The sequence below is a fragment of the Chionomys nivalis genome, chromosome 2 (assembly GCF_950005125.1).
Source record: "Chionomys nivalis chromosome 2, mChiNiv1.1, whole genome shotgun sequence".
NCBI lineage: Eukaryota > Metazoa > Chordata > Mammalia > Rodentia > Cricetidae > Chionomys > Chionomys nivalis.
In genome coordinates this window covers 26,260,818-26,288,047 of record NC_080087.1, presented here as the reverse complement: position 1 = coordinate 26,288,047, position 27,230 = coordinate 26,260,818, and the positions used below count along the sequence as shown (strand labels likewise).

At 38.0% G+C, this 27,230-nt stretch overlaps 1 protein-coding gene across 3 annotated transcripts in view; it reads left to right on the top strand.

Annotated features, from left to right (window-relative positions):
• Nucleotides 1-27,230, top strand: part of Adgrg6 (adhesion G protein-coupled receptor G6) — a 132,481-nt gene that overhangs the window by 6,182 nt on the left and 99,069 nt on the right. For all 3 annotated transcript variants that reach the window (XM_057762950.1, XM_057762949.1, XM_057762951.1), the window contains exon 2: nucleotides 5,554-5,654. In XM_057762950.1, coding sequence (XP_057618933.1) covers nucleotides 5,554-5,654 — 101 coding nt within the window. The remainder of the gene's footprint in view (nucleotides 1-5,553; nucleotides 5,655-27,230) is intronic.

The following is a 27,230-nucleotide window of genomic DNA, read 5'->3' as shown; positions in this document are numbered from 1 at the left end:
CTTGTCAATCCAGAGTCCATAGCAATTAGTATTAGTGTTTTTACTGACTCAAACCTGTTCCTCTTAATCAGTAACGACTTTTAAATTCAAATATATTGGATGACAATATCTGAAAAACATGTTTTGCCTACCAAAAAAAAAATTCTCTTCAGATCTTACTCTTGTCTTAGTTTAGAAATTCCAAATGTACAGCTACTCTAGCTGGAACTTGTAGAATGTGGAGAAAGTACAAGATTGTGATGTGAACTTCAGGCACTATGTAAAATGTATTCTTTCATAGCAAGCATGAATAAGTATATTCAGGTGATCCTTGAGGTGGCTCTTGGGTCCTTTGATGGATGTTGGCATAGAAAAATGAGGCCTATCATCTATTGTTTAAGTGTCTTCCTTTTCTTATCCACTGGGTAGAACAGACACTTTCATTAGCATGCCTGGCTCGACAGTAATTATAATAACAGCTGTTATTTATGGAATGCTTGGGAGATATCAGGTATTGACTTTTGAAGACATTGTCTTATTTTGAATATATTCATCAGTGGGTCTATGGGCCAGGTGCCCTGCTGTTCTTTACAAGTGACACACAGATACAAGGGGTCACATAAAATTTGGGGATTGCACAGGTCTTAGATAGCAAACCCAGACCTCTTTTACTGTAACCCATGTTTCCTTTCATACAACTTACAAAAAAGTGATTCAAAATGTATTCTTTTTTTTTTTTTCAATTCAAGATTTTTTTTTATTTGTCTTTAAAAACTTTAATAAAAATCCAGAGGAATGAATCCTTACTCTGGCATAGGAACATATTAAGTTGCAAGTATCTGCAACTGGTTCATGAAAACTTGAAAATAATGGTACAGGGGGAGGAGCCTAGGAGTTCTAGAATTCTGATTCAGAGTTGCAAATTTCCTATTGGAAAGAAATTTCTGGTGGTTTCCCAAAAGCAAATAGCTACCCCAGTGCTACAGAATGCAAGGTGGCATAGCAACTTCTTAAAACATTTTTACTTTTAATTTGCTCAAAATTTAGAAAGTTGCAAAAAAAAAAGTAGCTAGCACGTACTAAAAGTAATTGTAGAAGAGCTACATGCCCCCCAAACTTCACGGCAATATTATAGGGTAGGAAGCAAAGAATGCATATTAGGAAGAAGCCTACTATGCCAGTTTTGGCTTAAATTTAAAAAATTAAAAGTTTTTTTTTACTTATTTATTTATTTTTATTCTTTTTTAATTAAAATTTCCACCTGCTCCCCATTTCCCATTTCCCTCCCCTCCTCCCAAATATTGCCCTCCCCCCACTTCCCTCCCCCTATCCCCACTCCTCTTCTCCTCCCCCCACTCCATTCCCCCTCCCTCTCGATACTGAAGAGCAGTCCAAATTCCCTGCCCTGCGGGAAGACCAAGGTCCTTCTATCTACGTCCAGAAAGGTGAGCGTCCAAACAGGCTAAGCTCCCACAAAGCCAGTTCATGTATTAGGATCGAAACCTAGTGCCATTGTCCTTGGCTTCTCATCAGTCTTCATTGACCGCCATGCTCAGAGAGTCCGGAATCAACCCATGCTTATTCAGTCCCAGACCAGCTGGCCTTGGTGGGCTCCCAATAAATCAGTTCCACTGTCACAGTGGGTGGGTGCATCCCTCGTGGTCCTGATTTTTTGCTCATGTTCTCCCTCCTTCTGCTCCTCATTTGGACCTTAAGAGCTCAGACCGTTGCTCCAAATTGAGACTCTGTCTCTACCTCGATCCATCGCCAGATGAAGGTTCTAAGGTGATATGCAAGATATTCATCAGTATAGGATAGGGTCATTTCAGGTTCCCTCTCCTTAGTTGCCCAAGGTACCAGCTGGGGACATATTCCTGGACACCTGCGAACCCCTCTAGAGTCAAGTCTCTTGCCAACCCTAAGATGGCTCCCTTAGATAGGATATATACTTCGCTGCTCCCGTATCCATCCTTCCTATATCCCAACCATCCCAATAGTACCATATACCAAAGTTAAACCAGGACCAGGTGAACAATCTAAATAGACCTGTTAGTCGCGAAGAATTAGAAGTTGTTATAAAAAACCTCCCCACCAAAAAAAGCCCAGGTCCAGATGGCTTCAATGCAGAATTCTACCAGAACTTCCAAGAAGACCTAATACCTATACTCCTTAATGTATTTCACAATATTGAAACAGAGAAGTCATTGCCAAATTCCTTTTATGAAGCTGAAGTTACTCTGATACCAAAACCACACAAAGACACAACCAAGAAACAGAACTACAGGCCAATCTCACTCATGAACATCGACGCAAAAATACTCAATAAAATACTGGCAAACCGAATCCAAGAACACATCAGAAAAATTATCCATTATGATCAAGTAGGCTTCATCCCAGAGATGCAGGGCTGGTTCAACATACGAAAATCTATCAATGTAATCCATCATATAAATAAACTGAAAGAAAAAAACCATATGATCATTTCATTAGATGCTGAAAAAGCATTTGACAAAATTCAACATCCCTTTATGATAAAGGTCTTAGAGAGATTAGGAATACAAGGGTCGTTCCTAACTATAATAAAAGCTATTTATAGCAAGCCGTCAGCTAACATCAAATTAAATGGAGAGAAACTCAAAGCTATTCCACTAAAATCAGGAACACGACAAGGTTGTCCACTCTCTCCATACCTCTTTAATATAGTGCTTGAAATTCTAGCAATAGCAATAAGACAACATAAGGGGATCAAAGGGATTCAAATCGGAAAGGAAGAAGTTAAACTTTCATTATTTGCAGACGATATGATAGTGTACATAAGCGACCCCAAAAACTCCAGCAAAGAACTCCTTCAGCTGATAAACACCTTTAGTAGCGTTGCAGGATACAAGATCAATTCCAAAAAATCAGTTGCCCTCCTATACACAAAGGATAAGGAAGCAGAGATGGAAATCAGAGAAGCATCACCCTTCACGATAGCCACAAATAGCATAAAATATCTTGGGGTAACCCTAACCAAGGAAGTAAAGGATCTATTTGACAAGAACTTTAAGTCAATGAAGAAAGAAATTGAGGAGGATACCAGAAAATGGAAGGATCTCCCTTGCTCTTGGATAGGGAGGATCAACATAGTAAAAATGGCAATTCTACCAAGGGCAATTTATAGATTCAATGCAATCCCCATTAAAATCCCATCAAAATGTATTCTTAAGGCAAGTATGGGAATCCTTTCGTGTATGTTCTCTCACCTGAGTGTTTCCTTGACTTCTCATTCAGTGCTACACACTTGACCCTCAAAAGCAAATCTTAGGGTTTTAAAAAGTATCTTGTCCTTCTAGAAGTAAAATTACTCTCTGGTAGTAATTGCAGCGTTGGTGTCTCTTTGGGTATTTGAAGCCCTGGTGATTTATTCCCATTGCTTCCGTGCTTGCCTGCCTGCCGTTGCCTCTCTCAGTATCAGTTCTTCTAAAGACCCTGGAACCAATGGCTTTTATTCTTACTGCGGCCTCCACAGCTCTCCTCTTTTAATGATGCTGACTCAGTGGAATCTGTTGTGAGCTGTGATAGCATGGAACCTTTCTTTAGTAAATACATCTTTCAATTTAGATATGACTGACATTGTGATCTATCAAGATGGGCTACCAACCAGGTAAAGGCCTTTGACTCTAAGCCTCATGACCCAAGTGTTTGATCCCTGGAACCCACATGATGGAAGGTAAAACTAGCTCCTAGAAGTTGCCCTCTGATGTCCACTTGCACATGTGTACAGGTATACACAAACACAAGAAATCAGTGTCATTTAAAATAGAGAATGAAAACATTGACACCCAAAGATGGAATGTTTTCACCTGCATCGAACATTACTTAGTAGTTTCTGAATTACTTGATGATTACTAACCATTTGCAAACACTAAGAGATATTGTTTCATATAATGGGTTAATTTTTTTTCTGGAAAATTAATACTTCAGTGTTTCATTTTAGGGAAAGAAGAGAAATTTAATTTTATTTTTAAAATTACCCTTTGACAAGAGAAGTTCTCATATGAAAACATTTTCTTAAGATCTAAAACAACAACCCCCACACACAAAAGATCTAAAACAATACAGGGAAGAATAATGTAATTATCTATAAGATGTACATACATATCTGCTGCTGGTGCAGAGGTCAAAGCTGAAATACTTTTATTTTCTTAAAGAATTCTGCCTTATTTTTAGAATAATTTGAATATTTGCACATCTTCATTAAATTGCCTACCGTATATATTCTTGTAAGGAAGATACAAGCAAGTGTGTGGTGACACTCTTTTCTGAAAATATCTCTTACATTCTAAGAAACAGGAACTTATGATGGACCAGAGTTAATTATATACCTTGAGGTCACTCAAGACTTAGGACTGCTATTTTACTGTATACTTGGCCTGTTTATTTAACCTGCCTTTAAGAGAACAATGTAAAACTAACCTTACTTGTCTTGAATTTCCCTTGTAATTAGCTTTCACAACCTAAGCTAATGCATAGCTAAAATTTTAAATTATGTTCCTCCAGGCCCAAGCCCAGAACAATGTATGTACATCATTTGCTGAAATCCACAAATTCCTGAACTTGAAAGCAGCTTCCTAAATCTAGCATAAAAGTTAAAAGCCACTATATATGGATATTGGTTGATAATGGTTTATGTTGTCTTGGTCAGTTGGAGCCTATGACCTAGTTCATTTTAAAACTTTGTTTAAGATTTATGTAAAGTACCTCATTCCTTCCCTGTATGATGCTTCCTATGATGATCAGTAGGGACAGACAGCAATCATACTTGGACACATAAAAAACACAGACACAACACACAGAGAAAGAGACGCACATAGACAGAGACAGACAGACACAGGGACAGGAAATACAGATTCATAGGATAGTTTTAGACAGGTGCAGATTCTGACTCATGCAAGAGACAGGCAGGAGACAGAAGACATAGGTATTGTTAAATAGAGAATTCAAATTTGGACCTGGACAAGTGTACAGGTAACAGATACAATGGATGAACTTATTATGTATGTATGTGTGCATAAGGGTATGTGTGTACTTGTTCATACATGTGTGTACAGATGCCTATGGTAGCCAGAGGTCAGCATCCTGTGATCTCCATCACTATCCCCCTCAGTTTTTTTGGATCTGTAACTGACCTTGAAGCTCCCTCAGTGGGCCAGTCCTTCAGGTAAATGTCCTACAGTCTCTATGTCTTTAGCACTGGGGTTATAGGCACTGGTTGACTTTTTTTTTATATGAGTGGTGGAGATCTGAACTCAGTTCCCTAGGCTTGCCTAGCAAGCATGTTACTAACTTCCCAGCCCCTGGATGTCTTTCTCTTTTGCTTGAAGGGGATGATTTGGTCTTCACTGTCATTCAAGTTTCTTCTGAGGACGTGGCCAAGAACAATTTGCTTCCCATTCCTGAGGCTCTGGGTTCTATTTCTTCTATATTAAGTTCTTGATTAGAAAACAAGATTAGAAGGTTTTTTCTATATTAAATGCCTGCTGGGAACTGAAGGGTATCTGCCCTGACTGTGACTTTTGTCATTACTTGCAGGATGGTTGACACACAGGGGATAAGGTGCTGCCGTTGGAGGTGGAAGCTGAGGACCCTTCTGCTCCCATTTGCTTTATGGATTATGTGTGTCCCCTGCTCAGGTAAGACTCTCTTTAGAGCCGGATTAGCAATGATTTCACTCTCTTTTTTAGAAGGGTGCAGCTTATTGAAATGACCGTAACCATTCCCCTCTACCTCATTTACATGCTTTTGGGCTTTGCTTTGGTCTCTGGTCTCCATCTTATCCCTGTTCTCTGTGAATCCTATCACTGCAATCATTGTTTTTGTTTCCTGATGAGTTTATTTTTTTTTAAATCTTTAGCTGTCTTCCTTCTCATTTTATTTGTTTATTTAGCTCACAGTGAATGACGAGTTAACCACATAATGGACAGGGAGAAAACACTGGCTGTTTCTTCTGTTGAATAAATATACTACACTTGCTTCCCCTTCCAAGTTTTCATATCGTCATTTAAGGAAAATGCAAACTTTGCCATTTTTATCAATCCTGAGTTGATTACCTGCTTTCAATACCGACCTTGTAATTTTCAATGAGGGAATTTGCAATGATACTTTTTAGCTAATAGTTTATTTAGGCTATTTATTTATCTGGTATGAAAAAAAATGATTTTCTTTGCAGTTTTTAAAAATAATTAAAATGTTTATTTTCTTATAATTGAAGTTTTTCTTAATCTTTGAAATAGGATTCTCTGGTTGTTGAAAATAATTTTCTGCAAATCGTTGCATTAGTAAACCAACTAGACTATGCCATGTGACTAATGTTTTAAAGGAAAATCATGTTATTGGGTATACTGTTATAAATGATATATTTAAGGCACCTTTGAAGTAGATTATTCACCAAAATTGCTTACTCATGAACCAGCACACTCAACTTCTTCTCAGTATACAAAGGCTGTTTTCCAAGTAACCATGTGTTTTTAAGTCTTTTCATTTACTTGCTTGGAAAATCTCTGGCATTTTTTTTTTTTTTTAAATTTCAAAACAGAACTGATTTTTGGGTGCATTCTTGCATGTGTTCGCTAGAATATCTGTGTAAAGTCACTCTTTCTCTTCCTTAGTCATTGCCAAAAGAAAGCATATTTAAAGGGATCTGAAAGTAAGACAGAGATGGAATTTCTGTGATGTATAGTGCTGAACTATTTCTTAACCTTCAAAGTGGTTTTTCAAGAACTGGTTGGATGATGTAAGATAAATTATGAGGTGAAAATTAGTTGAGGTCTGTTTACTTTCGTTTCTGTGAGGTCATGCGTTTGTAAACTTTCAACATTTCTGCAAACCAGCGTACCTCAAATTGGGCTTTTGTATTTTACATGTCATAGTTTTAACTGACGTATACACATTCCTGAAGCTTGGTCTCTTGAATAAGTGAAAGGAAACATATACTTTGAAGTAAATTGAAATAAGTCATCCAGGCTGGCTGGGCTGGAACGAGAAAAGCCTAGAGGGTACAGGCTGTTTGGAGGCACCCACATCTGAGACAAGCAATCTGAAGTTTATTCAAAGTTGTTCTATGACCGCAAGTATCTATTATTTTATCAAACATCTTTATTGACTTGCTCCCAGAGTGCATCAAATACAGTTTCTTTGCATGTAGGGTTTTGTGTTTGCTTTTCTCTACCCTTCTCTCTCGTAATGTGCCACAACTTCACACACAAATGCCTGAACTCCCCATAGGTTTTAGAGGTTATTAGAGACATTTGGATATAAAATTCTTGCCTTTTGTACTAATTCAGCAGTGGTGTGCCTTAAAAGGAATTCAAAGACATTTAAAATGATTCAGATTACAAATTTAGAAAAACTTAGTTTTCAATCTTGCCATTCGCAGAAGTCATCTTAACTCTGTATTTAAAGAGAACATTTAGTGCTTAACTGTAATGTTCCCTATGTGCATATTCCAGCCTTTCCTGCCTTTGCTTATGACTAGATCATCTCAGGCTCAGGGTTGTTTATAATGGCAGCTTGATGCTAATGTTTCCTAAATCCTCATCTTCAGTCCTTAATCCTAGAGTCACTTGTGTGGTTGCTGATGGCTTCTCCTTAGATTTAGAATACCTTAGATTTCATATATATGACTTCCAGTCCCCCCACAAAGTTCCATGTCTATTTCCTTGTCAGCCCCTACAATATACCACACTACCCTAAGTTCTCTCAATGCTCCATTTCTTAGACACACATCTATTCTTTGACTTCACCTTCTTTCCTCAGTCCCCATGTTCTCTCTAAGAATATACCTGCTTCATTTTATGCTCTTGTCTGTGTAAGTGCTCCTCCTTCACAGTGGTTCTCAACCTTCCTTGATGTGGGATTCCCCTCTGTATGCTGTGAATATCATCGGTTAATAAAGAAGCTGTCTTGGGCCTGCACAAGCAGAATAGAGAGAGCTAGGCCTGGGGAGGGGGGGGACTAAACTGAAGGCTGGGACAAAGAAGGCAGAGCCAAGGAGATGCCATGTAGCCGCCATCAGGGACAGATGAGCTGGAACCTTACCAGTAAGCCACAGCCATGTGACAATACATAGATTAATCGAAATGGGTTAAATTAATATGTAAGAGCTAGCCAATAAAAAAGCTAGAGCTAATAGGCTAAGCAGTGATTTAATTAATACAATTTCTGTGTGGTTATTTTGAGTCTGGGCAGCAAGGAACGATCAAGCAGGCTCCTACAATACTTCCTCATGCTCCAAACTTTTAATGTAGTTCCTCATGTTGTGGTTACCCCTAAACCATAAAATTATTTCATTGCTACTTTATAGCTGTAATTTTACTACTGTTAGGAACTGTAATGTAAATATCTGTATTCTCCAATGGTCTTAGGTGATCCCTATCAAAGGGTCATTGGACCCACCAATGGGTTTGTGATCCACAGAATGGGAGCCACTGCTCTATCAGATGATGCCTTCCCAACTCAAAATTCAGAGGATCCCCTTTCTCATTCTTCTCTATTACTCTTAATAATAATATATTCCTATTGGAATCTTTTCATTGCAAATGTTTTGCTGGTTTGATTGTAATAGCGAGGGTGGATGATTGACAGCTCTTTTTAGTTTAAAAGTGACAGTTCAGATGATTAATGTTAAACTCTTATAGTTTATTTCTAGTAACATCTATACTGTATATAACAGAAAGGCAATGTCAAGAGTCCTAGTAGGTAGGTTAGTAATGTGTTTTCATGGAAAAAGTAATTATTGAAAGTAATATATGAAAAGCAACTCATTCTCTCTTGACTAGTGATGAAACTTTGATAAGAAGTGCGACATAACTGGTAGCACATAAATGAAAATTCAAACAACAAATTAATTTTTTACATACTAACTTACCAACATTTAAAATATTTGACAATATCCAGCAAAACTGAAGGTGTTGAGAAAACATCATTAGTACCTTTCCATAAAAGTGACTGAAAAATATGTTATAAAACTAGAGAAGGTATATGCTATCTTTCAATGCCACTTCTACATGTAGATGTTTGTCCTATAAAACAATAAGAAGCATGTGTGAATATATGTGTTAGTGTGCTAATGTAATAACATACAATTGGAAAATGCTAATTGTTCATCAGCAAGGTAATGGTTATATGAATTATTTTAACATTCATACAATGAAATACTACATAGCTCTTTAAAACAATGAGGTAAAACTGTGCATATTTTCTTACTATGATGGCTTGTCTAAGATAATAATGGGTAATTAGAAATCAGATTATAGAGGAATATGAAATTATCCCACATTCTAATGGGTCCTATTATAGAATTGAAGCATTTTATATCTGTATGTTTGTATGACTTCATAAACATAATCAAACATGAAGCAAAGTAACCAAGCTTTCAAAATGAGTACTCTCTTGGGGAAGGGAAAAGACAGTGATAATTTATATACTTGTGCATTAAAAGATAATTAAGCCTTTTTTGTATGTGGTAGGAGAAAGACATATAGGAAGTAAAGGCTACCTTGTGAGAATCTGCCCTCTCCTTCCACTGTGTGGGTCTTGGGGGTAGAATGCATGTTACTAGGCTTGACCTTTACTCTGGAAGACATTTCACTGTCTCAGATTTGACTTTACAGTGAGCATGCATAATTATTCAATTTGAAAAAAACTTAATGAATTTTGGTGGTTTTACATTTTTTAAAGAGCCACACAAAAACGGGTCAGAATGACTGCTTCAGACCATGACTAATCTCCTGAGTTACTTAACCGTTACTCTTTCTTCACTTGAAGATTCTTAGAAATGCTCCAGATAATGACTTCTTTTTATGCATGACGCTCTATGACTCTAAAGATAAATAATGATACAAGAACAGGCAGAAATTATGGCTTCAAGTAGAATACGGAACAAACAGCCGTAAGCCAATGAATTCCTAAGCAACCAAAATCCAGTTTCCACATAGATAGACTTAGTCATGAGCACTGAGGAAGGCCCCGCCCTCCTCCCCTGAAAACCAGTGGCATCAGCAGGTTGATGTCTGACACCCAAGAAACCTCATCTACAGAAAGGAGAAGTAATTATGAAAGTAAATTCGGCCCCAAATGCTGGGTACTTTCTGTCCAAGTGTGAAACATAGTTCTATCAGGCAGATGATCAGACAAATGGCAAAATGTGTGCTTTCTGTTATTGCTTGAGTGTTAACGTTTTCATGATCACAGAATGAGCGAGTGCAATCTAGTATCTATTACAGTGAAGTCTGCATTTATAGGAAACTGATACTGTACATATTTTAAGATTTGATCCAAAACGTCCAGAGAAATAATCTTTATGAATCTGTAAAAATCTAAACCATTTTAGTCTTAATGTATACGGAGAGTGACAAAATGCTTTTGCAGGCACTGATACGTATGTTGAAGTGCACACATGTTTCAGCAAGGTGCTCTGATTTTCTCTTAGACCAAAGCACTAAAAGGACCATTTTCCCATGCCAGACCTCAGGTGAAAAGAGCCAGTGTGATTGGACAAATAAAGCCTAGAAAGTGGAGTCTGATGAAATCAAAAAGGAAACCCCACAGAAAAGATTGCAAAGTCAGTTACTTCAAAGTGCAATGGGTGTGACTTATTTCTTACCGTAGAGTCAGTTCCTAGTGGATAACCAGTATTATGGAGTCTCCAATGAGACCAACACCACACAGATGGTGTGATGCAGAAAGGAATACTGACATAGACCCCCCCCTTCCCGCTCAGGCCAGGGCTGCCTCATTACAGGTGTCATCCTTTAGAAAGAATTCATACCCAGAACTATCTGGACCAGAGAAGTCAGGGCATGGGTGTATTGCCAGACATTTAAGAAATATTTCAGGGCTTTCTCTCTGCCTATAGTAAGCTCTGAGCCATATCTTGTGTGTGGCAGGGGTTGCACATGCAACTGTGGATGCCTTTCTTATCATGAAAAAATTGTGTGTGTGTGTGTATCAGTACTGATTTATTTTTAAGCAAAAAGCTTATTGACTTAAAAGAAAATGAAGCATGAGGGTGGCTTGTGGTCAAGTGTTTGCTGCAAGGGCAGGAAGACTTGAGTTTGGATTCCCACCACTCAGGGAAAAGCTGAATATGGAGGTGCCTGTTCATAATCCCAGTGCTGGGAAGGCAGACAGAGGATGATTCCCTGGAGCCTTCTGGTTACTCAGTCTATCCACACTGGTGAGCTCCAGGTTTAGTAGGTGACACTTTGTCAAAAAGTAAGATGGACAATAATTGAGTAAGGTACTAGACATCAACCTCTGGCTTCTACCAACATGTGCACACATGTGTGCACATGCTTGCGCACGCACACCCCCCCCCCCCAAAATGATGCTCTGGAATAGTAAAGTTGATAGGAATAAAAAGGTGGTCTAGATATTGAAAAGTGTCCTTTGGAATGTTTAGGGTGGTATGACTATAGGTGAAAAGTAGTCACTTGGAAGACATTTATCCTTAAGAGCAATTCTCAACCCAGATGGATGCTGCTGCAAGTTGCATACAACTCTCTTAACAATTGGTCACCAAGAAAATAAAACAAGCTGTCAATCCCATTCCCTGTCATCACTTGGCACAGGATGGAAACTCCCATTGGGAGCAGCCAGTGCTGGGAGTCTTGAGCACAGCTTTGGATCCCTCACCAGCTATAAAGAGTGTGAATTAGGCAGATGGTGTTTTCTGTATGAAGACATATAATTGTTTTACTTCAGAACTCTCTCTAATGTGTCATTTTGTTCAATTTTACTGTATCATTTTGTAAGGTGAATTAGTCCGAGAGATGGACAGACAGGTAACTTTCTTGCACAAAATAAACTTGACAAACTCTAGACTTTGCTTTTGACACTGTCCCCATTGAAGGCTGTAATATCATGGCTCTCAGGAAGTAAAGAATGTGGAAAAGAGTAAATGGAAAGGAACCTCATGGAGAGAAAACACAGTCCAGGTTTAAAAAGCAAATACAGCTTAACGGAAGAACGTTGGTGGTTAAGTAAGAAAATATACTCAACCCACGGTGGGTGATGAAGTCACATCCATACCCGTTGCCCCCGTTGAACTATAGCAGTTCAATGCCTGGAAAGAAAACAAGGCTTTTGCTTGCTCCGTGGGTTTTCCTGTCATCAGCTCAGGCTAGCTTTAACCTTCTTCTAAAGCACACACTCCAGGAGCAATAAATTAGCACAAAAGGAGCTACGTAATGTAGTGACTTTGTGGTTGAAGCTAATTTTCTTGCTTAAAAAAAAAAAAGAATCCTAAAGCTATTTTCAATCATTTCTAGGATTCTTTTTTCTTAAGAAGATGGTTCAACTTAATATTTACATAATATTTACATCAAAATATCTTGGTTTGTAGTCATTTCCAAATCAATTTCACCCAAGCTTGTGGTTTAGAAATAATCTGTTTTAAAAATAATTAATTTTTTCTACAAAAATTAAACTACTGGGAATCTAAAACAGTGCACCCTCAAACACCTTCTACTTCAAGACTCATGCCTCTGGTTTAGAAAAACAGAGGGCATTTGCTCTAGAAACTAATGAAGAGCAAGAGTAAGCCATTTAAATAACCAGGCACTTTTCATTAGCTGTGTGAAATTACACTAGACATTATTCTTGGTTTGAGACATGGCAAAGAATAGATAAAGGCTCAGAATATATGCAACTCCCCTTTTAGAAGTTCTTTTTCCTGACTAGAACTTTAAAGATTACCATTAATCTTTAACACAGACCCAGAAAAGGGAAAGTACTTCAAACAGGAATCTCCATTATCCCCTGCTTTTGTGTGCATCTTCAGTTTCTTCTGTCCTTTCCTCTTATTTGCTTCTCTCTTAACTGTATGTCCATAAATTGTGCATATCATTCACCATTGATGCTGGCCTCTGCTGAGGATGAGTAATGGTTTTGATGAGTTGGAGCCATACTAAATAAAATTAAAGATGGAAAATGAGGTTTCTCTGATCAAGGGAGTATCACTGGCTAGGCCTTTAGAGACAATGTACCCCTGTATTATACCTCCATTCCCTTGAATTCTCCTAGTCAGGTTGTGTAAGCTCTCTGGCTGCCTCTACAGAAGTTTTAGCTTGCTATTCAGACTCCTAATCTCATCATTTCTTGACAATAGTGACTTGAAAATCTATTGGTTGGGAGAAGGTCATGACCACAAAATTTCTGTTTCAATATCAGTAAAGTCTTAACATTTCAACCAAAACTAGGTCATGGGATTTTTATCTAGTGGGCTCTTTGATTTTCATTTTTATAAGACCTGACATCACAGCTGGTGGGTAATTAGATGCTCATTCCTTCTCATTTCCTGACTTGTATTATAATACCGGCATGTTGGAGAGACCCTCTTCTTCTGGAGCTAGGTCTGAAGAAATGATGCTTTGGACATTAAGTCATTTCTTCTATTCTAATCTGGTGTTCATATGCAGATGTAACACTATGCAGATGCTTCCACCGCTGGGGATGTGTCCTGTAAACCTGCTCAAAAGGAACTGAGTTGCTTTCCAAGTTGCTATATTGAGATTTTTGGATTTCTCCTAGCAAGATAAAACTTAGTTTGTCTAAAAGTTAGGTGTACTATATCAGAGTCTCCTCCTTACCTCATTCTTATTAAAGTTTTAGAGGTAATAATGATATTCATAAACTTTAAAATCTAGGGACTGTGTCAAAATACCATCATGCTTGAGATTCCCTTCCTATCCTTCCTCCTTTCTTATCTTCTTTCTTATCTCCCTTCTTTTTTCTTTCCATGACTCTTTTCTTAGCTCTACAGAGCTAAATCATAACCTTTCAGGGAGACTGACAGGAGATATAATAGTAGCATGTAGGCTGACATTAGATTTACTAAAATTGTAAAATGACACCAATTGATGACAGTAAACATCTCAGAAAAGTTTTCAGAGGGGGGTAATATAAAATGGCCTTCCAGTATGGGCTATGGATGAAACATTTTTTTTATTGTTTATTTATTTATTAAAGATTTCTGCCTTCTCCCCGCTACCACCTCCCATTTCCCTCCCCCTCCCCCATCAAGTCCCCCTCCCTCATCATCCCTAAGAGTAATCCGGGTTCCCTGCCCTGTGGGAAGTCCAAGGACCACCCACCTCCATCCAGGTCTAGTAAGGTGAGCATCCAAACTGCCTAGGCTCCCACAAAGCCAGTACGTGCCAGACCCAAAAAGAGGAACATGGGATATACTCACTCATATTTGGTTTCTAGCCATGAATAGGGGACGTTGAGCCTATTATGTGTGGTCCTAGAGAAGCTAATTAAGAAGGTGAACCCAAAGAAAAACATTTAGGCGATGAAAGGAGACAGAGACAAAGACCCACATTGGAGCACCGGACTGAAATCTCAAGGTCCAAATCATGAGCAGGAGACAGAGCACGAGCAAGGAACTCAGGACCGCGAGGGGTGCACCCACACACTGAGACAATGGGGATGTTCTATCAGGAACTCACCAAGGCCAGCTGGCCTGGGTCTGAAAAAGCATGGGATAAAACCGGACTTGCTGAACATAATGGATGAAACATTTAAAAGTTGTATGCATTCATCATTGAGCACTCTAACATTTTTTTTTTCAATTAAAATGACTTACTGGCTGATGACTGACTAAAACTGATGCCCTGAGAGTGGATTGTAGCCACCAAGTGTCAACTTGACCTTCACTGAAAACCGAAAGTATGAATCACAGGAATGAGTGTGACAGTGGAGAAAGGTGCATCCAGATGGGGGAATGGGCTAGGGCAAATGTAGATACCTTGAAAAGGGTTTTCTAGAAACAGAAGGAAGAGCCGCAGAAATAAGACTTTGTGGGTAAGCATAACTGATGATGTTGAAGAGAAATATGCCTTCAAGGAATAAATGTTTTTAAAGGTAAAACTGTTGGATATTATGTCAGTATGAACTACATGATCAGGCATCAAGAAGTCTGTTGATGTATTCAAGCCGATGAGAGAAAATAATTATTTCACAAATCAGTCTCAGGTCTACCTAGGTTCCATTGAATTTCAGCAATCACTGACATAGGGTAAAACACGGATTTTGACATGGAAATATGTAACAATGTTCTTTACAAACTCAAAGACATTCTCAATGGACAGAAGCTTCATTCCCTTTGAACTTCAGGCAGGAGAATATCGTTAATTAACATGATAAACATCTATGAGTTATTCTGCTTCCGGTGCTGACAAAATCAGACAGAGGTGGTTTCATAGTGGTGACATTGAGTAATTTCTGTTTTATTTTATGTTTTCTGGCTAGATATTCCAGATATCACAGGCTCAAAAGCTGACATCACACCCCATCTCTGTAATACTAGCAGTCTTGAGAACCTAAAGCAGATTTACTAGGTCTAGGTCAGTTTGGGCCAATGATTTACTTCTGCCTAAATAATTTTTTAGTTTTTAAAAAGATTCCATTTTGGTTTATTTAGTAAATGAATATGATGTGTAGCTAAATGAAATTCTCCAGTAAGTTGAGAAAGGATTTTGTGAGTTCATTTTCTGTGTTATATCCTGATCTTTTAAAAAATAATTAAAAATAACTTTTTGAGGTTGTTATATAATTACATCATTTACTCCTTACCTTTCCTCCATATAAGCCCTTCTATGTACCAATCCCCTTGCTCTCTTTCAAATTCATGACCTCTTTTTCTATAATTGTTTATATATATACATACACATATATATTTATAAGCATATAAATATATGTATATATATTTATAAGAGCCTTCTGAGTCTTTTGTGTATATATACATTTTCAAAGATGACCATTTGGTATCTGATAACTCTGGGGAAGACTATTTCTCCAGCTCCCAGCACTCCTTAGTTGATTTTAGTACTTTCTGTAGGGTTGAGGCCTCATGAGCCTTCCCCCATTCATGTTAGCCTGTCTATTGGTATTCAGGTAATGTTTAGACAGCCAAACTGGTGAGGTTTCATGACTGTAGCTTCTGGAATAGTATTCAGCTGTTAAAAAAATACAGTCATGAAATTTGCAGGCAAATAGATGGAACTAGAAAAGATCATACTGAATGAGATGACGCAGACCTAGAAAGTTACATGTTGCATGTGCTCTCTCATCTGAGGCTCCCAGCTCTAAACCTTCAGATGTGAGTACATAGCCTGGAGTAACTACAGGAACCAGGAAAGGAAACTGGAATCTTGTGGGGCAGGGGGCAAGAGAGAGAGGATCTGAGGACGAAATGGGGAGGGGCTCTAATTAGGGAGGGGAATACTCCATATTAAATAAAGGACAGAGCGTTAAACAGCACTAAAGATGTCTGAAAAAGTTGTAAGTAACCTAACTGTTAACTGTCTATCTAAATATACCTATAATGCATGGATGTTGGTGTATGCTCACTTATGTTTTTAAATGAAAATGTCCCATTAGCCACAGGCGATCTAACAACAACAAGCACCATGCCAAAAATTATTTTTTTTTAAGTCAATGGTCAGAGTTGTCAAGGAGACTACCAAAGCTTTATAGATGATTGCTTCTTCCCTTAGTTGCCCCCAGAAGTGGAAGGTGAGTCCCTATTGCTGAAGACACCATGAGCTTTAGACACAGGGCTAAGAGAGACCCACACGCTGGATATTTTGATCTTTCTATAAGCATATATATTAGTGTTGTATCACATTTTCAAACACAGTAAATTTCATATTTTCTAAGTTTTTTGAAAGTGTTTGGAAGTAAGCTGCTAAGGATGACACCACATATGAGTTGCTATCACAAAACTGGTTGTAACACCTTCCCACTGAGAAAATTGAAAAGGTTTTATTAATCATATTTAATTTATACTTTATTGTTTTTTTTTGTTTGTTTTGTTTTGTTTTTTTGGTTTTTTTGAGACAGGGTTTCTCTGTGGTTTTGGAGCCTGTCCTGGAACTAGCTCTTGTAGACCAGGCTGGTCTCAAACTCACAGAGATCCGCCTGCCTCTGCCTCCCAAGTGCTGGGATTAAAGGCGTGCGCCACCACTGCCCGGCTTAATTTATACTTTAAAGATACAAATATCCCTATCCTTATCAACCATGATGGGAAAAAAGGTGATATAAAACTATGAATTGTCTTATTTTCAAAACAATAGCCAGTTATAAATAATTGAATAAATAAGAAATGAAACAAGATAGCAATCCATGTTTTTAACGATTCAAATTTCTTTCTTTTTGTACAGAACTATGTTTTCAATAGTAAATATTAATTTCATTAAAAAATGTAAAATCAGTGAAAATTTTTGTTCTTTCTTATAAGTTGAGGCATATAAAATAGTAATGCTTGGTTTCACATATATGTAGACAATGTATATTTATATTGCTTACCTAAGAAAATTCTAGTAGCTAATATTTTGTGGTAAGAAATTTGATTTGAATAGGGATAATCTTGCTTTAAAAGCTGGGAGTATTAATTTATTTTTGCAAGATTGGCAAAGATCAAAAATACCAAAAGTTACTCTTGTTCATGAGGATGTGGGAGGAGTGTAATTTTGATGCTTTGCATGTGCAAATGTGAAACAGTATGATCAAAGGAAAAGAAAGGAATTGTTTCTTGTATGTTAAACACACACACACACACACACACTATGGTATCTCTGATTAATTAGCTAAATGAACCAAAAACACTGTTCACAAAAGACAACTTTACAAGGGTTTCATAACACCATATTTTATATTATGTCCCCAAGCTGAAAACTATTCAAGTTCCCATCATCTTGTAAATGGATAAACAGATTTTATTATTCTCATAAAATCCAGTGTTACTGAGCACGAGTGAAGTGACCTATGGAGACCCGTGGCCATGTGAGCTGTGAATCTTTCAGACATGTTGAAGAAAGGAAGGGACATAGAGTACAAACCCTGTGATTCCATTCCACGGAGCGCAGTGATAAAATCAGGAAATCACAGCCTGTACAGAGCAACCAACTGGAAGGGGACAGTAAGATAGGCTGAGTGGACAGAAAGCTCCAAATGGTGGTAACCGTCTAACAATACAGGACAATAAATATTATTATCAAACAGTATACTTAAAATTTGTAATTCCACCATTTGTTATCATATATATGTGTGGTATGTATATATGTGTGTGTGTGCTATATATGTAAGATACACATATATGTGATATATATATATATATTTATATGTACTTCAACTTACGAAATCTCATTAAGTAGATTGAAAAACATATTTGGAATTGGTTTAGTATATAGGAATTCCATTATCCTTAGAATTTAAGAATTATCTGTATTTTACTGGCTCAAACAGTTTCTAAAACACTGTTTTTTTTTCCCCCTGTTTTGTTTGAGACAGGGTTTCTCTCTAGCTTTGGAGCCTGTTTTGGAACTAGCTCTGTAGACCAGACTGGCCTCGAACTCACAGAGATCCACCTGCCTTGCCTCCCGAGTACTGGGATTAAAGGCACGCGTCACCACCGCCTGGCTAAAACACTGTTTCTTTGCTGTTTTACGGAGCATTTGCAGCATTACTGTGTTTGTGTTAGTGAGGTTTATCCACATATGCATTGAAAATGAATAGTTATCACTGCAAAGGCTAGTGACTCTCAGTGGAAGTCCAAGTGGCCACATCACTCTGTTTGGCGTCCCCTTCCTTCATAGTTTTCTTTTTTGATTTACCAAGATAATTTAATAATCAGCATATCTCTTATATTAGAATCTTTTCATATTCATACAGTAGATTTTGCCTAAAATCATGTTAGTTGGCCTAATGTGAAGGCTGAGAGGTATTTTCAGTTTGTCAAGTTAATTAAAATCAAAGATTAAAAGGGAGTGGCCCAGGAACACTCCTTATGCTTATTATTGTATATATTTTTTATCTTACTTTTGACCTGTTTTTTTTTCTGTAGTAAGTAGCTTTTCACTTGTTTACTATAAGTCGTTAATCTTTATTTTTGAAAAAACATGATCTTTGCAAAACCTCCACAAATGCCATTGTAAAGTAGATTAATTACTCAACAAATATAAGGCATGGACCAGAATGTAAATTCCAGTCAAACACTTGAGATTTCTGCGTCTAGAGTGGACTCAGCACCTGGTGAGTGGTTACTGAGGGGCTGTTTGTTCTTCTGTGGTTACTGGCTAGAGCCATGACTTGCTAAGTAGAGAGCTGAAAGGATCAATCAAGATGGTCTACTTTCTGAAGAACACCTGCTATGCGCATCTCATTGCTAAAGGTCATTATTTTCATTATGACGAGTGTAAGGAAAATGGAGCTATTGATGGAAGCCAAATAATGTGACTTACGATCATCAGCTCTTAATATCTATGTCCCAAATGATCCACAGTTTGTTAAAGAAAAGACCAAGAGCATGTGAACTGGAAAGGCATTGCGTGAGTGGTGCAAGGATATACTGTACCTAATGTAAGAAATCCCCAAAGTGAAAACAGTGTAATTTTGAACTTCAATAAGTATTTTTGAAAAGATGGAGCTCAACTTTTATATCTTATAGTTTGCTCATATTTATGAGTTTCATATGTGCTTAAAAGTAAGCTTATTCAGTCGATATCTTGCTACTAGGATCTGTGACAATAGCTTAGTTTCATTGACTATAAACTGAGCAGGAAAATGATCCTCATAGAACTGTATGCATGTTATGAGGTATGAACGACCCAGTGGTACCTTCGAACCTAATCTATGTGATGAGAGACAGGGAAATTGATGCGTCTTTCATGTTTCAAAACCACAGCTATTTATTTGTACTTTAACAGCATCTTGACAGAAAACTGGAGAAGATAGGGTGCTTAGCCCATGGACTTATTTTCTCTCAAGAATCAATTTTATTTGTTTTTCCTACCACTAAAAACAGTAAAAATGTCTCTTTTAAAACTTTTATTGTTGCTCATGATACAAGGGAAAAGATAATGCTAATTACTTAACTATGGCTGAAACCAGGAGTGTTTGAACCTAAAATGCAAGCTTGCATTCATTTCCCAGCCATTTGGAGAGCCAGGTCATTTTTGCTGTGGATAGATAGACCTCATTAGACCTCAGGGCTTCCTGTTGTTGTCTAAATCATATTCCTGAGTCATCATTGATAATTTTTAAATTTCAGCTCCATTTATGAAAAAGATGGACTTAAAAAGTCATTATTTCATGAGCCTTACCATGAGTTATTAAAGGTCATATTATCGGTATTTAATTTAAATCTTCATCAATAAACTTCATCCTCATAATTTTCTTAGTCATTAATGTTATCTTTCACAGAATTACATATTTCTTTACTGTCACATTTCATGGCTTATATTTACATGATAGGTTTTGTTTCCATAATATGAAGTATAACTAGTAAAAGTTTGAAAACAGGTAAAATCTATCAATCACACAATCCATATTCAGTACATTTTATAGAGAAAGGCGTGAGAAGATGTCAGTCAATCACCTGTGCATGGTTAGTTGTTACTGGAATAGCAATCTAAGCTCTTCAAATTAAACTTCCTCCTAACCTCGCAAGTCATTCATACTAAAGTCATTTTCTTTTCACACAGAATCAACATTTCAAAGATTATCTCTGATACCTTCTTGGCAGCAACTGTGTGAAATCTAGCCTGCTGATGTGGTGGCTAACAACCTTTGTTTATCTTCTTTGTTTTTGTTATTTTTTTTTTTTAGATGCACTTCATTGTAGTGCAGGCCCTTGGTGCTGCCTGTCCTGCCTCTCATGAAGGCAGGACTGATGGCAATCTAGCAAGAAGCCACTTTCATACAATGATTTCTTAAAGTGTGATTTGCCTGGGAATATTGACATTTTTAATTTCTGAATTAAGGAAGGCCCTTCCTGACTAGCGCTCGAGGTTCTTTTCTGTCATGGTTTATCAAGTAATATTTTCAAAGCATTTTTATTGCTCATATATAATCTAGGGCATGAAGGAATTGGGAAACATTTTCCTTTTTGCCATTCCATATGCATTCCTGTTTTCTTACTATGTTTTTCACTCTTTTCTGCTCTTTTTGTAACCTCATAAAATTCTTTATTTTAAGACTTTTTTCAAATACATCCTTAGCAGACGATATGTAAAACAAGGTTAGACATGTAAGTAGGGGCTTTCTTCTTAATCTCTACCCAACAACCCATGCTATAGCATTTTAAAATTAGAAAAAGAGAAGTCAAATATTTTTACAAATCTCTATTTCCCTCCATATCACCTTTGGATGCCATGCAATTTTGCACTTTTGAGTGTTTGTTGACATATTATAACTTATAATTATTAATATATTTATATTTTCTTCTATTTTTGTTACTGGGTGTGTCTTTATTTTTATGTTCATAAAACAAAGAGAGTCCATCTTCTGTGCGAAGAGTGAATGAAAGCACAGGAGGGAAATGAAGGGAGGCATTTGTAAGTAGGGCTAGCCCTCCTGTCCATAGACTTGTGAGCAAACACAGCAAGGCACAACCTGCATTTTGGTTATACTGGGAGCAGAATTGCTTGACTTATTCAGCAGGCTGAATTTTCGAGACTTATCATAATAAGTGATAATTAGTGTTTCACTCATTTTGTATCTCTGTTTATCTATGCATTTGTCATTTATTATCCAGATGGAATTGTTTTTTGAGTCCCAGTGCGTATCAATCTGTAGATGCTCTACTCTGTTATAGAAAATGATATAGTACTTGCACATAAATTAAAACCTCCCCACATCCATTAGAGCATATCTAGGTTACTTATGATACTTAATTGTGATGTTATTGCTATGCAAGTAGTTATGGCATATTGTTTAGGGAGTAATGACCAGAACAAAGTCTGTACAATTTTGTTTCTTGAATATTTTTGCTCTATCTAAGGGACAGCTACACCTAAAATCTATTAACCTTAAGAAAAATTTCTCAAGCAGTTGATCATATCAGAATGTTGGAGTTGGAGACAACATGTCTAAAAATGGTCATGAAGCTCACTTCTTGTATTTTCCTGACTGAGCCATCCCCGAGGCACTATGTCCTTTGCCCCTGGCTCTAAGGAACTTCTCTTCCCTGTTCCTAGGTGGTCAGAGGTACTGGGACCACTACCCTGCCCTACATTTTACCTCCCAAGAGTCTGAATGGTTAGCAGAATCTTTAGTTGAACCTCCATGAGAGTAATGCAGAGTTGAGACTTAGGACTGTTATTAATTTTTTAACTATGTTATGAGTTGGCCTAGGGTTATAACTGAATTTTATATTATCTCCATGGGGAAAAATGATTTTAAAATCCAAATAACAAACTTGAACCACATTTTTTGAAACATGATGAATTAATATATTTTAGCTGAGTTTTAAGCTTATCAAAGACTGGCTATATGAAAACTCCTTGCCCCATTCTTTAAATTAAGACTGAAATATCCTTTTCTTTATTTATATCATCATTTAGACACACTATATGCTAATCTTTCAATTTTTATTTATTAGACTTCTTCCTACTTAAGCACTTTTAGATTTGAAGCATCACTTATCTATCTTCTAATTAATTAACTTTTTAGTTTTTGTAGCTATAACTTCATAGACTATTCATATAGGAAGATGTTATTATATCTTTTGATTGATTACTGGAAGGTATGCATAAAAATAATAAAATCCAAGGCTTTACATATGAATGATGTTCATAATACTTTAATACTGTGAACTGCAGAAAGACAAAGTAAGAAGGTGCTTGGCAGAGGAAGAGTGGAAGCCCATCACCACCTGGGCTTCATGTGGGGAACAGAACACGAGGGAGAACAACCCGAGATCTACAAACAGGGCAGAGGCGTACGCTCTCAACTGTCATGTTAAGGCTCAGCTGCCTCATGGGGTTGTCCTCTCTTGTTCTTGCAAATGAACTTAACTATTTCCATGACCCTTCACACATTGTCACCCATTCTTTGCCCTAGCTCTCCGCAACCGGCACTGTCGTTCAGCTCAACTGGTGAACTGGGTGCTTTTGATTCTAACTCAAAAAGCTATGAGTTTCTCTCTCACACTGCTGGGTTTTACAGCCTTGTGGGCCCCATTGTCTCTCAAATGCCAATAAAATAGTCAGTCATCTTGCTTCTTTCTGAACCACTTTTAAATTTCATTGTTAAGAATAATAAGAACTCACAAAAGGGAGCTCCAATACCCAGCAACAAGGACGAACTAAACCCGTATTCTTTCCCTCTGCATCCTGCCTGGTAAGAAACCGTTCTTACCCAGTGACTCCTAGCAGTGGTGTTTCCCTTTCTCATCTTTGTTGCAAGTCGTAAATTTTCAAAGCCGCATGGAGAAACAGATGGGCACTAAAACATAGTTTGAATTTTAGAAAGACAATCGCCATATCTCATGGTGCCTAATTATTTACAGTATCGTAATTTCTGAGCCTTGGGACTGTTTTTGCCTTTGAATATGGTTCAAGATGGGTGTCACACTGAAAGCGCCTGCTCCCTCTGTACACAGAACAAAGTTGTTTTGTTCCTCTGTGCCCCCTGACTGTTCACTGAGCTCTTAAATTAATGGTGCAAGAACAAACTCATTCTATGAGACTGAGGTCATCTGTTATCAGAACTGTTATTAGGTGGAGACAGACCTCATGTCTGAAGTGATCACATCTGCAGAGGGGACCATACAGTGGAGCTGGGAGGGGAGGGCTCAGTGTGTGTGCACAGATGCAAGGAAGGCTGGCTCCGCTGGCTGGGGACCCTTTGTGAACTTCTGCATTTGCACGTGTATTCAGATACTCTTGACGTGTAAGGTTTTTCATGTCAAGAATCTCCCAAAGACAAATTGACATAGATCATTCTTTCAGAAACTGATAACATCCAGAAAAATCCTAGTCCATCATTTAGTGATTCAGTACCAAATCCTGAGTATTGTGAAAGTATTATTTCTCAGCTTGGTCTGATTATGAAAAGCAAGGATCCTGTCTTTAATATTTTCAGGGGGTTATTGACTTTGTTGCTCGCAGCTGTAACGCATCTGTCAGTGGGACGTTACGACTTTTCTCAAAATGCTTTATTGTTTAAAGCCTCATAAAAATAAAAGACAAAGCAAATGGCACATGATTTCATGACAGGAAGAAACGAAAAAGAGGAATTCTTTAAAATAATGTTTTGAGCTCTAGAAGGAACTAGAAATATGACAGCAGAAATGGTTTTGTGAACTAAAAAAAAATCCCCAGATTCAAATTTAGCGAAAGGAGATGACTTCCCACAGCAGGGAGTGCTGTTTCTGTCTGAAAACCAGGTCTCACTTATTGCTGACAATGTGATAAACGTCTGCAACTGAGTTCTGTTTCTCAGTTCAGCGTGAACATAAATTATTAGACACTTAAAGGGAACTTCTCTGTAATTGTCATAAATGCAAACTTCATTATATCCTCTCCCTGGTTTCCTCTGCAGAGGATTAAGTAACCCTGAATTCAAAAGTCTGTTTTCTGTAAAAGGTTAAGTTTTGATGACTAGTTTCTCACTGTCCCTTCCATTTCTTCCTCTGACTATTCAGGGAATATTTGAGTTTAAAAAAACCTCATGGTAATGATCACTAAACAAAACTAATAGAGAACTTAATTATCTTCAACCTGGATTTTAAGGTTGAATCAAATGTGATCAGTCCTAACAATGCTACTTTGTCTTGCATATTATTTTTCAGTGTGTAGGATCAGGTTTATTTCACCAGCTGCTCAGGAGATTATGACAAACACCCACCACATAGAGAAGGGAATTAATTCTCTCTCCCTCATCTCTCTCTCTCTCCCTTATCCATCCTTCCTTCCTTCCTTCCTTCCTTCCTTCCTTCCTTCCTTCCTTCCTTCCTCCCTCCCTCCCTCCCTCCCTCCCTCCCTCCCTCCTTCCCTCCCTTCCTTCTTTCCTCCCTCCTTCCCTCCCTCCCTCCTTCACTCCCTTCCTCCCTCCCTCCCTCCTTTTCTTCCTTCCTTCCTTCCTTCCTTCCTTCCTTCCTTCCTTCCTTCCTTCCTTCCTTCTTTCCTTCTTCCCTCCCTTCCTCCCTCCCTCCCTCCCTTTCTCCCTCCTTTTCTTCTTTGTTTCCTTTTTTAATAAATGAGGATAGATTGAATTAGGAACAGTTGAGTGACAGACAGCTGTGTGCAGTAAAAGCAGAATGCAGCTTTTCTGATTTCTAGACCTGTATCATCATTCCTTCATTTTCTTTAGACACAGCTTCTCAGGGAACCTGCAGCTATCAAGCCGAGGCTGTGAAATACTGCCTGATCTCACGTGATTATTATTTATTCCACTTGGATAACTAAAATGAGGGATGTGGTTTTTTAAACTTAATTTTAACCCGGTAATTGTGCTCAATGCAATTACTCCACCATGCCTCACTTATAAGAATCTCCAAAGAAATATTCTATACCAGTGGTACCATTCCCCCCTTTAATTGTTTTGGTTGTTGCTGTTGTTGTTGTTGGCAGTGGTGGTGTGTGTGTGTGTGTCCATGCGCTTTTACCCACTGAGCCATCTCCCCAGCACATGTAGCAGAGGTTCTGAAAGTGTGATTTGATCTTGAGACTAATGGGACAATACCATGGGAGAACATTGTGAAAATACAAATTTTGGAACTCCATCCTAGACCTACGAAATGGAAATTTGGAAGCTGACCCTCTTGGTCTGTTTTTACCAGCCCTCTATGCAATCTGCATCTAAGCTAAAGGTCAGAGGGCCACTGTTTTCAGATCTTAGTCACTGCAAACAGAATTTAGGCCAATGTGGCTTAATTCCCACCCTCCCTTTGCTGAGTAATTAAGGAGTTAACCCAACATTTAAGATACCTCAGTTATTTATGTCTGCACCTCCTCCTTGACTATGTGAAATAGTACTGTACATTATTTATGAGGTGGTCTCCAGAGACTACCTGTGAGTTGGAACACTGGTTTTATTACTTGTAGGTTGCATGCACTTAGGAAAGTTCTGAAATGAGAGCTCCAAACTCATCAGATCACTGAGAACTAAATCAATCTACCCAATGTTTTCAGGGGAGTCTGACTGCAAAGGGAGCACCTATGCCACGTCATGACTGTTATCATCAGTCATTACAATGGTTAACATAGTGAATAAGTAGATACTATTTAGGAAGATGTTTTAAGTTTTAATCAAGGACTTTGAAAATGATCTCTTTGGAGAACAACCAGTTTAGAAGACTTTGCAATTGGAGTATGTAATGGCCATGTCCCATTAGCGGGCTCCATTCATTCTGAATGCTTATTTTGTGTTAATAAAATTATTGTTAATAACTAAAGGCAGGCATAGGGAGTATGTTGTTCTGGGTAACTTATTTGAAAAAGACATTCACTTTTTCTCTAAAACTGTCACATTTAAAAGCGAAGGAAATAGATTACTTAAGTATCCGATCATCTTCATAACTTTTTTTTTATCTACTCTTGTCAGTCTACTGGCATATCACCATCCTTCCTGACAAAAGAGAAACTCAGCAAGTGAGTTTAGTAGACAGTAGACATCATCTAAAATTGAATTCTCTCCTTGTAAAAAAAAAAAAAAAAAAAAAGCCTTCATTGTTTGCCTGTGAGCAGCCCGAGGAGACATGTAGACAGCCAATCACCTTTCGCACTAAGACTTCTTTTCTCATTTAAGCACAAGTACTCCAGTACCGATCATTAGGCATCCCCAGCTTCTCCTCAAGATTGCAGGCTGCTCAGGAGTTGGCCGGAGTGCAGGGGCGCGGCAGCAAGCGTGGATGCCACCTGTAGCAGGAGCTTCACTTTTCTCCACATCCCAGAGCTCACGGAAGCGCGCTCCTTTTTGTCTGTCCCAGGCTCCGGCTAGGGAAAAGTGTTCTTCTGGGAGAGTCTTGCTGTTTGTCCCTGCAATCATTTGAAAAGCAGAACAATAAGGAGGTTACAAATGAGACTGGGAAAACATTTCTTTCCCCACGATGGCATTCTTAGCCAAAAGGGCTTATGCAAGCTGGTGTGGGAGGGAGCGTGGCAATGTCCTTCCCTTACTCATGAAAACCATATTCAGGAAAGGGCTTTCCCTAACCTTTTGTGTAATACACCGGGTCACCAGATCCTTTCTGTCTGCTCTTCAGTCATGAAACAGATGACGTGTTCAAGTGTTGTTGCCTGGCCTTTCCCTTCATGTAAAAAAATAAAATATGGATATGAAGAGCTCAGTTTTGATTTATCAAAAACTCATAGTTGTGAGTGCATTGAGGGGCTTGCACACTGACCATGTATTATATGCATTTTGATTGTGAATTTGATATACTGAGAAGGAGGAAGTTATAATACATTCTTTCCCTTTTC